The sequence below is a fragment of the Amphibalanus amphitrite genome, unplaced genomic scaffold, assembly GCF_019059575.1.
Source record: "Amphibalanus amphitrite isolate SeventyFive unplaced genomic scaffold, NRLGWU_Aamphi_draft 001649F_arrow, whole genome shotgun sequence".
Lineage (NCBI taxonomy): Eukaryota > Metazoa > Arthropoda > Thecostraca > Balanomorpha > Balanidae > Amphibalanus > Amphibalanus amphitrite.
Window position 1 is genome coordinate 36,013 of NW_024883142.1, and position 10,608 is coordinate 46,620.

The 10,608-nt window shown below is 43.6% G+C and overlaps 1 protein-coding gene across 1 annotated transcript; it reads left to right on the forward strand.

Annotated features, from left to right (window-relative positions):
• Positions 1-6,449: 6,449 nt before the first annotated feature.
• LOC122374375 (plasmolipin-like) lies at positions 6,450-9,602 on the forward strand. The gene is made up of 4 exons (XM_043353082.1): positions 6,450-6,708; positions 8,431-8,604; positions 8,801-8,899; positions 9,167-9,602. The coding sequence occupies exons 1-4, from the start codon at positions 6,571-6,573 to the stop codon at positions 9,296-9,298; spliced, it is 543 nt and encodes a 180-aa protein (XP_043209017.1). The 5' UTR covers positions 6,450-6,570; the 3' UTR covers positions 9,299-9,602.
• The last annotated feature ends 1,006 nt before the right edge of the window (positions 9,603-10,608 follow it).

Consider the following 10,608-nt stretch of genomic DNA (forward strand, 5'->3'; position numbering starts at 1 on the left):
AATGTTTCGACGTGATTGACCACGATCTTCTGATGCAAAAACTGATGTTACACGGCATTGAAATTTCCTGGTTCGCCGCCTATCTACATGGACACACTCAGAGCGTGTCTTTGAAAGATGTATCCGGACGTAGAGTGCTGTCTAGGCCTCTTTCTAATGCCATGGGTGTCTTCCAGGGCTCTGCGTTAGGGCCGCTTCTTTTCACCATTTTCTCTAACAACTTATCGCTATACGCGGGCGACGCAAAAGTGTTTCAGTATGCCGATGACACTCAAGTATTGGTTAGCGGTCCAGCTCGGGACCTCGAAGTTCTCATCTCGCGCATGGAGGACTCGCTCGCGTCTCTCAACGACTGGTTTTGCGCTAACGCCCTCAAAGTGAACGCAAGTAAAACACAGCTTATTGTATTTGGCACTCGTCAAAATCTTCGTAAATTACCAGACTTTAGAGTACCATTCCGCAACGCAGCGTTGCAACCGTGCGCACAAGTCGGGAACCTTGGCGTCACTTTTGACAGCACTATGTCATGGGACGCACACGTCTCTGAACTCTGCCGCCGGTGTACGGGACTGTTGATTGGTCTTTCACATGCGCGCCACTGTCTCCCAGATGGCATCATTCGAACGCTCGTGACGGCACTCGTTGTATCGCGTATCCAGTACTGCCTTTCAGTTTATGGTAATGGGTCCCAAAAAAATTTCGATCGACTCCAAAAAATTCTTAACTTCGCCGCTAGAGTTATTTTCGGCCGCCGTAAATTTGACCATGTCTCCGACCTGCGAACAAAACTCGGGTGGTTGTCCCCGCGCGGTATGTCCGATTTCCACACCCTTGTCATCGCACACAAGGTCATACAGCGCCGTGAACCTGAGCAACTAGCAGCCCTGTTCGTCGCTAATAGCGCTATCCGCGAGAGACCATCCAGACAAGATCACTTCTTCCATCTTCCCCGTCCACGGCTGGAAACGGGCAAGCGGCGGTTTGGCTATCGAGCTGCAGCTCTGCTGAACAGCCTGCCACCTCACCTGTCGCAGCTGCCTCCCGCCCGCTTCGCCCGCGCTGTTAAAGCCGCAATCGTGGACGATGAATCAGCACATCGTCGCTGACCAATAGGATAGGGGTGGGTAAAAGCGATGAGGCTGTCCTGAGAGTGTTTTGTCCTAGTTTTGACGTGAGTGAATGTGCAACTGTTTTGAATGATTAGATTAGCAACCGCGGATACGGATTCTGAGCAGTAATCGCCACGCACTTTGTATGTGGATCGCTCTTAAATGTAAATACAATACAATACAATACAATCTTGAGAATCAAAGGATCGTGAGCATCGGTGTGGGTATGCTATGGGGATCAGTCATCAGGGTGGTGTTTCATGGATGATAGCAGCGCGATGCTATTAGACGTGTCAAATTGGGCTTCCATGGAGACGTCAACAAGCCGATTTTTCCAACACTGCCACAAGCTTGACGTCAGCTCGCGAAATGGAATAGCAGTGTGGTAACAGCGTCCTGTGAAACGACGCCCATTGCCATTCTTATAAAGAAAAAGGACGGAGGGACGGAAGGAAAAAAAGAACTCAATGAATTAAACGATTCCGTCCTTCTTGGTTATCATAAAGGTTCCGTCCCTCTACCCCTCCCCCTTCGTTGTTTTGCTAGGATGCGTTTTTCGTCTAAATGATCAAGAGCTTTAGTAAATGAAACAGGAATTATTTCCTGCAATATTTTCTTATAAATTTCGTCACAAAAAAATGCAATAAGACTAAGAAAATATTCTGTGATCGCTATATAGGTTTAATAAAATGAGAACCTGCAATTATGTGGGATCATATTTGAATTTTTATGGGACCGGGGGCTGTTGTCTGCTACGATGCATAGCCTTGGCTACGATCAAGGATAATATAGATAGGCGAAGTATGTAATATGTTGTAGTCTTCCCTGCTAGGCTGAAACCCACCAAAGATTGTTTTTGCGTACAAATGTGGTAATGCCTATGTCTTACTCAGTGATAGGGTGTCTAATAAGCGGTAAGGGAACAATGCAGACACCCTGAGTTAGCGTGGCGGCTCGGGACAGGCGGTAAAGATAAAAGAGGAGGGGATACTGATAAGGCATCTTATCGCTCTAGGGGACGACGCGGCGCGCGGCGAACGCGCGCGGCGGCTCGGGATGAAAGGGAGGGAGAGAGGGAAGGAGTAGGTAAAGAGAGAGACGGGGGGCGCAGGTGTTGTTTTGACGGATTGACGCTAAAGAGGGGGGAGGGGGAGCGGGGGAAGAAATTTCCTGTGGATCTTCTCTGTGAGTGGGGACAGTGAGGACAGTCCAGCGAGAGCGCTTGAGCCTGGCGGAGTGTATACGAATTTCTTTGCGTGCAAACAAGAACTTTAAGTGCTAACGAGAAGTTGTAGTGCCACGTGACTCAGACCTCCAATCGTGATACCAGTCGAGGCGTCAGAGGACACAGGACACAGGCCAGGTGAGGGTGGAGCTACTGGGAGGCAGTTGCAAACAGTAAACACCTACCACTTACTGGATATTGCATCTCAAGGTGTCCAATCCTGCCTGTTAATCTCTTATACGGCCTTGGTGTATGCCCGCTAAACAACGATAGCTGCAGTCCAGAGCGATAAGGTGGCGGTCTAATGTCAAATTGACTAATTTTCGTGTCAAAAAACTCCCGACCAATGTCATACAGTTCACATATCGATTAGCATGCAGCCTGAAACACATTTCGCACAAGTTGTTCTCGCAACCGGTTAGTGGGAATATGAAATAATAAAATAATAATAATAATAAACCAGCTAAATATCGTATCAATACCGTAAAAAAGCGCTGCTGAAGAGCAGCGCTATTTCTGATGCGTTATTTTTCACGAACAACGCAAAGTCTTACGTCACCAGAGGCGTCTTTGTCTCTTTATGATACGGAAACGCATCCTTTTGGGTTGGGGTAGCGTCAAACTGGCTTCGTTCTTTTAACGGGTTCCGTCTTTCGTCTTTGTCCTTTTATGATAACCAAATTCCGTCTAATCTCAGAAATGACGGAGCGTCCCTCCGTTCTTTTCTTTATAAGAATGGCCCAGATAACATTGCCGGCAAATTGCCGGGTTCCGCTCGGCGTATTTACAAATTGCAACCGAGCTCCGCCGTAGGGTATTTTATTTCCGCCGTAGTGTATTTCACTTGGGGGATTTTCTACCATACATCTGCCTGAGCTTAGGGTAATTACAATTTGTCGGCGACGTTCAAAAATGATGCACCTTTTTTCGCAGTATAGGATATCGCATGTGTATGTACATTTCTGCCTTTTTGGGTGCGCTTTATCGGTTTTTCGTGAGTAACTCGCGTAAAAACCGTCTGATCGCGACGAAACTTTCAATACCCCCGATTTCATCAATTTTACACCTACCCTGAAAATTTCATGGCCCTGACCCAAATGACCTTTGACCTGTGACCTATTTCTCGAGACCATGTTTGGCCCGAATCGCGATTCGGCGTATGTCGGTTCGCATTAGCCGCGCGGTTGCAGTCTTCACGTGGTTTCAAGCGTTGAAACATGTGATATGATGCTGGTCCCATGCATTAGGGTGGGTGTCAAGGTCACCTGAAGGTCAGGTCAGCTCAATGACCTTTGATGACCTCGGTTCACTTTTTCGAGTTTTACATGTTTCTAGGCTAGTTTTTGGAGCTGATTTCGAATTTAGCAACCATTTGAACATTACAGGGGGTGTAATGAAATTATTCGGACACATTTCTTTTCCCGCTGTAATTAAAAAGCAAAACAATCTGGTACTTTTTCTTTTAACTGAGCTTGTAGCCACCTTTCATAAAAACACAGTGGCGAATGTTCTGGAGCATTTCAGCCAATGGATTCTCCAGCACACTGGCTTTGATGCGGACCAACGCCGTCTAAACCATGTGCCTGCGGTTGAGCAGTGCTTATGGCGGGTGGCTATTCAGACACCTCCTGCTGAACAAGAGCCCACAGGTTTTCGATTGAATTGGGATGGCGACTTTTTCCAAGTCATAAGCGTTAGCCCAGAATGATTGAAGGTTCTATCGGCATCACTTCCCGTTCTTTTAGGGACTTTTAAGTAGCGCGCCGCCCCGCATGAAGACATTGAGAAGAGGCAGCATCCTATGAGCATCCGCTCCCTATGCCTCTTTCCTATCTACTATGGTGTACTATGGTGAGCATCGTGGCTTGAATCAGGCATCAGTGCGCGTTCAGAAACCATGCCCTCCTATGCCGTCTGGTTGAGCGCCTCCAATCATGCTCCACCACCTTCCCTGGAAAAGTTCCACCCTTGCATATGGGGCAAAATATAAGGGACAAAAACACAAAACAAGACAGATAAAAACAAAACAAAATTAACTCATTACCTAATGAAATTCAGGTTGGAGCAAAAACATAGGTAATAGGCATCTATGTCGAATTATAATGAAAGATTAAAATCAACCTGACCAGGCCTTACGGTCTGGCCTGGTCCTAGCCACCTTACTTCGCCTAACTTAACCCAATTCAACCTAGCCTACCACAACACCTGCAGAGGTACCTTCCTGGAAAAGTGACGCCCAGGGAGGTGACTGTCCAACTTATTGGAATACTACCATGATTGCTTGTCAAAATGTGTGTCATGCTCTTGTTTGACAAGTGTTGTATAATAAATGTGATTTTCAATAATTATCTCCTGACTGTTGACTGATGAGTAAACAAAATATTCAAATAATCAGGGTACAATGCTGTGCATAGTGCACACTAATCATGTTGTTTTTGTGTAGACCCTCTGCACATTGTTGTGTGCACTGCTTATGCTATGTGCACCTTAAGTAAAAAAGTGACTGGTGGTACATGACAAAAGGTTGTGCAACTGTGAAGTTCATGCCCTTGGTCTTGCTGGTGCCAAATGCCTATAGCTATAGCAGGATCAGTGAGGGTTGTAGACATGCTACATACATTGTGCATTGAAGATATTGACACAAAGTTCATCCGTAATTACTATGCTTAACACCTAATGTAAGAAGCGACATAAATGCCCAGATGATAAAGCTCTCTGGTCAACATCACACAAATTTATTGACATACTTTGCAGGTACATATTAACATTCATGGCAAATACTTTTGATTTGATTGAGAAACTAGTTGCTAGTAAGCTTGCATTTTTGTAGGTACAACAACGACCATATATTAAATCATAAAAAACCTTCTCATGGCATTCATCACATACCATTTTACCGAACAAGTACCTAGCTACCATGCAATGATTCTAAAATTTGTCCACAATCCATCTATATCTCAACTGACACAATGAATTTGAAATACCCTAACAAAACCTATAACTGTACATAAGAAGAATGCAATACTACAAGAACATGAAGTTATTCTCACATGCTGGAATGTTGAAACTCTACTTTTGTCGTCCATTTCCACGTATGATTGAGCCATTATCATAGAACTGTTTTCGCTCTTCAGTCATAAGCTTTTGCACAAATCTTGAATTTTTACACATCATCTTGAACCATGCTCCAGTCTTTCCAGTTTCCAACAAGGTACTATGGAACATCAAAGCAATTTTGATTTGTTACAACAGCTTCAGATCATGACAGGCTTGAGGTTTGTTATACCATTTGCCAGACAACTCTCTACAAAATGTGCATCAATTCCCAAACTAAGTAATTGATCATAAGAGTATTTGCAGTTTCCACACAATGTTTCATAAAACTATTCTATGTTAATATAAAGAAACTCAAATAATCCAAAAATTGTTACTGAAACACTCCCACTTCAAGAATTCACAGCAATAACAGCACGGTATATAGAGAACTAATAACAGTACAAGTTCACAAGCAAGCAAACATTGCGCCAGATTTCGTATGGAACGCGTCATCGTCCTGAACTTTCTACCACAGACGGTAGTTCAGCCGCAGCCGTAGTGCGAAAACCCCTGCCCACATCTGCCCACCTTGGCCCTGTTTCACCGGTGATAGCAGCAAGCTGCTTTTACACGTGTCAAATTGGGTTTCCATGGAAACATCAACAGGCCCATTGCTCCAACACTACCACAAGTGTGACGTCAGCTCGCGCAATTTGATAGTAGCGTGGTAGCAGCGTCCCGTGAAACACCGCCCTTACCCCACGGCGGAGCTCGGTTGCAATTTGTAAATACGCTTCCGCTCGAAGGGCTCGAAACATTCGCCAAAAAGTACTCAATTTATAGAGAAGTTTGGAAGTAATCTGGTAGCACTATTCTAGACAGATAAGGCGTAAGATATTCATAACAGCATGTTCGTTGACGTGAACTCAACCGACGTTGCCTAGCAACCAAGGCTCAAATGAAAAAGTCAGAATTCAGATGCCTAGCAACTTGCTAAAAACGTGTAGCGGCTTCCGTTTACGAACAGAGCTCAAGAGCACAAGGCGAACGCTTGGGAAGCCATAAATATGTCTATTGAATGCTATGTCAATGTGGGATTAATTTGTAATTTTGTTTTCCTGTGGAAACTGGAAATATTGAAAAGTGATAGGTAGTTTCTTTTCTTGTGATTTGCATATTGCATTCAGGCTGGAATTTGTTATGACATTCATGATCAGTGATATGGCGAGCCTGAGCCCTCCAGTCATCACAGCTGCAACAACTAAGGTTCTGCCATGGCTAAGATTTGAGAAAAAATACCTTCATACTCTGAATGGTGCTTTGAAGATGCTGCAAATTGTGAGTATTATTTTCAATAGATTTCCTTTTATCTTTTGAGGGTGTTTATCAGTGAACATTCCTTCCACTTCTAAATATTTTTCAATCCTAGTTCTCTGAAATCTGAATGATTGAAATGAATTTGTGCTGTAGTTTTGTGCAATTGTTTTGGTGTTATACATTATCTTATCACATGGTGTTATTTTTTAATATGCATCAAGGCACCTGTTCTTGTAACAACGTGTCATTTTTATATGTTTTGACGATAAAACTTTTTTATTTATTCATCCATTTCATCCATTTTCTTACTTTTTTGGGCTTCAAGGATGAGAGTTAACCCTCGCCCGCACATGCCATTTTCCCATCCTAGAACGCACATGGGGGGGGGGGTTGCCACCCCCCCCCGCGCCATGTCGTTCCTGTTGGAGATAGAGCTTAGCGGTAAAGACCAAAAAGATTCTTTGGGAAGAGACGAATCCAATGATACCCAGTTTTACCTTCTCAGGTCAGTCATTGACCTTCCAGGTCAGGTCAAACTAAAAAATGTTGCTGTTTTGGGTCACCGTTGGATATCAAGTGTGCTGCTTATCAAATACCGATGACGATGCCGTTTTCTGGTGCCAAGCCAGCTAGAACCTCTTTGTCACACTACCCGACCAGAATTTTGCTGCTGAGGTCATTTCAGGTCAAGTTAGGTCAAGGTCAATTATATGTGTTTGTATGTCTGTGTGTGTCTGTGTTTATACTGATGTGTGCACCGATTGTTTTTGGATCCATATTACATGAAATCATGATCTGAGAAGCTTTTACCAAAAATGCAGTAAAAAAACTTCAAAAAGGAAATTCAGCTTGCCTAAAACACAATTATCTTAGATGACCTAGGTTGACCTTGACCCTGACCCTGACCCCTGTACATCGTCGAACAACATGTTCCATGATAGGTGGGAGGTAAGACTGGCTAAAAAGGCTGAAATCAGGGTGTCAAAAGCTCATAAGGCCCATGGCAAACGCAATATGTTGAGAATTGGCCATTTGGGTCATGACATGACCTGACAAACAAGGTCATATCCCCGAAACCAAAAATCACAGAAACTTGAAATTTTCAGTGGACATCAAGAAAGGATAGAGGAGCAGCTATACGAAAAATCAGCCTTCTAGCTCTAAAAATGTTGAGTGCAGGGGCCGATTCGAGATGGCGCACTAGGAAGCTAGTAAGACTAGGCGGCCAAGTGACACTTGATGGTAGTGACACTAAGCGGCATTTTACACCAATCGGCTAGTGGCTCAGCGCAAACCGAAATCGTCTAGTGACACTTGAAATCAAGTGTCACTAGGGCCTTAGTGCGCCAACGCGAATCGGCTGCAGAGCAGAAAGACTACCTGGGGGGGGGGGGGGGGGGTGGCAACCACCCCAGGGGGCAGGGTTAAAGCTATTCTAATTAAGTAATTCAGTTGGATGATTTTGTTTAATTGTTCATTTATTTTTAGACGTATAACACAATATATTTTGTATTTTCTGTCTTGTATTGTTTTACATTTTGTGTTGTACAATATTTTGCATCAACATATTTTAAATTGCAAAGATGTGATGTCTTTGCATTGAGGTCAGCAAAGAGAACAGAGGAGAAAATCATTTTCAATGCACAATTGATATCTTTGTTTTCATTTGTAAATTGAATAAAAGACTTTCAAACTTATTAAAAAAAAAACATGGTTTGGTTTTATGCATTATCTTTTTTCCAGTTTGTTGCTTTATGTGGATTTCTCTGCATCACATTCTCCAACTTGAGTCTTCATCCAAGAGCTACATGGTACTACTTTGTCTGCCTGGTTAGTTTTTGGACATCACTTCTGTTGCTGCTCTGCTATGCCTTCCATGTTGTGGAGAAGCTACACTTTTTACCTTGGCTGGGAATGGTAAGTGTATTTTTCTCATTGTGTTATTTTAGGCATTTTTAGGAAGCTACAAATGTTTCACAGTTACTTCTCTTGCTTGCATTTTGATCAACCTCAACTTTCTACATTCAATGTACCTATACTGAAAATTTTGTATCATGCATCTGTGGTTTATTGAAGTACAGTCCTAACGTAACAATTGCCTGTGCTTTGTCAGGAGCTGTTTTTCAGTAGCTGCTGGAGTGTGCTCTACCTAACTGCTGCTGCTCTCGCCACTTCATTTGGGCACCTGCAGGCCACATGGGTGGCTGCCACAGTGAGTGTTTGTGTTCTCATTCTCTACTATTGGATCTGTGTTTTGTGACTGGTATGTTTACATATCGATAAGAATCATTGAATGGATATTACTTACCTATATTGTATTGAGAGAAATTGTACTGTACGACTTGTTTGTAGATAGGAGTTGATTTCATTGCTCTCCATGTGCCATGACCTAACATATCCATCCCACTGATTTTGTTTCCATTAGCTTGTCTTCATGTCTGTGTTTTCTCGTATTGAATTATTTCTCTTCCATTTGCAGATATTCGCCTGCCTGGGAATGTCGTCCCACGCCTGGGAGGCCGTGCTGAAGCTGCGTGACGTCCGCCGTGGGAAGATAGCCCAGGGCCACAGGTCGATCACTGCTTCCAGCGACAGGCTCAACAAATACTAGCTAGGTCTCCACGATCTCTCCACGATCTCAGCTACCAAGTGTTGTTCGATGTTAATTTATGACCCCCGAGACCTGACGTATCTATCGACCGCAGTGTAGGGACTTTGCTGTCAGTTGATGTCCAGCTTCCATTTCCCTAAGTGCAGTGTGTCAGTGCTATGCCGACGCGATGTATTGATTACTTACCTGTCTTGTCAGCCTTGATTAAAGGGACTATCCCACCTTTAAAGGAAAAGGGCCACCTTTAACATGGGGATTGAAACTGAGATAGCCATCTTGTAGCCCGTGTCCGAAAACCTGTCAGTCTACCTCCTTACGGCCGATTTCGGCCTCCATTCGTAGTTATCGGCAATTTTAAAAGAAAATACGCCAGGAATGCGTCCTTATCCCAGGAATGCGTTCTTATCCGACAATACAGCCACCCGCGGCGAGGCTTTGGTTTTTTACCAATCAGCTCCAACCAGCTCAGCTTTAACCAATCAGCTTATCTGACACAATCCGACGAGTCTGTCTTCTGAACGCTGATTGGCTTGAGTGTGACGTCATTGCTATGCCATCATACAGTAGGTGCCGTAGAGAGTATCAACATAGTACCAATATGTTAAATAGTATTAAATACTTTTTCGCGAATTGTGCACTTCTGGCACCAGTTTTAAAAAGAAAATGAAAAATAATAATGTCAAAATGAAAAACAACGATATCTTCATATTTCACGAAGGTGGCCCTTTTCCTTTAACATGGGGTTTGAGTTGAGATAGCCAAGTTTGCGGCGAGGTTCAAAAACCACTATCTATCTAGGTTGCAACCCCCGCGGCCTCTTGGTGTTGAAGAAATTCGTTCCCTTCATTTGAAAATGGGCCTTGTACAAGGCCCTATCGGGCCTATCTTCAACATGGAGCGACCGTTAGTGTGACGTCACCTCGTTTAGTCATTCTGTTTTAAATGGGTTTGTTCGTTGAAAAATCGCTTAAAACTTGGTCTGAACTTTGTTGTGGTGCCTACAGAGTAAAACGAATCAGCTTTATGACAGTAATGTGGCCTGGGGAAGGAGGTAATTTTGGGCTGTGACGTCACATATTTGAAAGTTTGTGTTTGGAATATGGGAAGCCTAAGATGTTTAATGAAAAATAAATGCCAGAACCGTGTTCCTGGTCATCCAATCTATAAAGTCGGGCACAATTTAACTGGTTTTAACAACATTTTAGAAGGTGGGATAGTCCCTTTAAAACACTGGCCAGTTTGTCTATCCTATGTGATGGAATGTCGGTAAATTGTCATGCTACCCCACTTTATGGATTATTGGTACCATG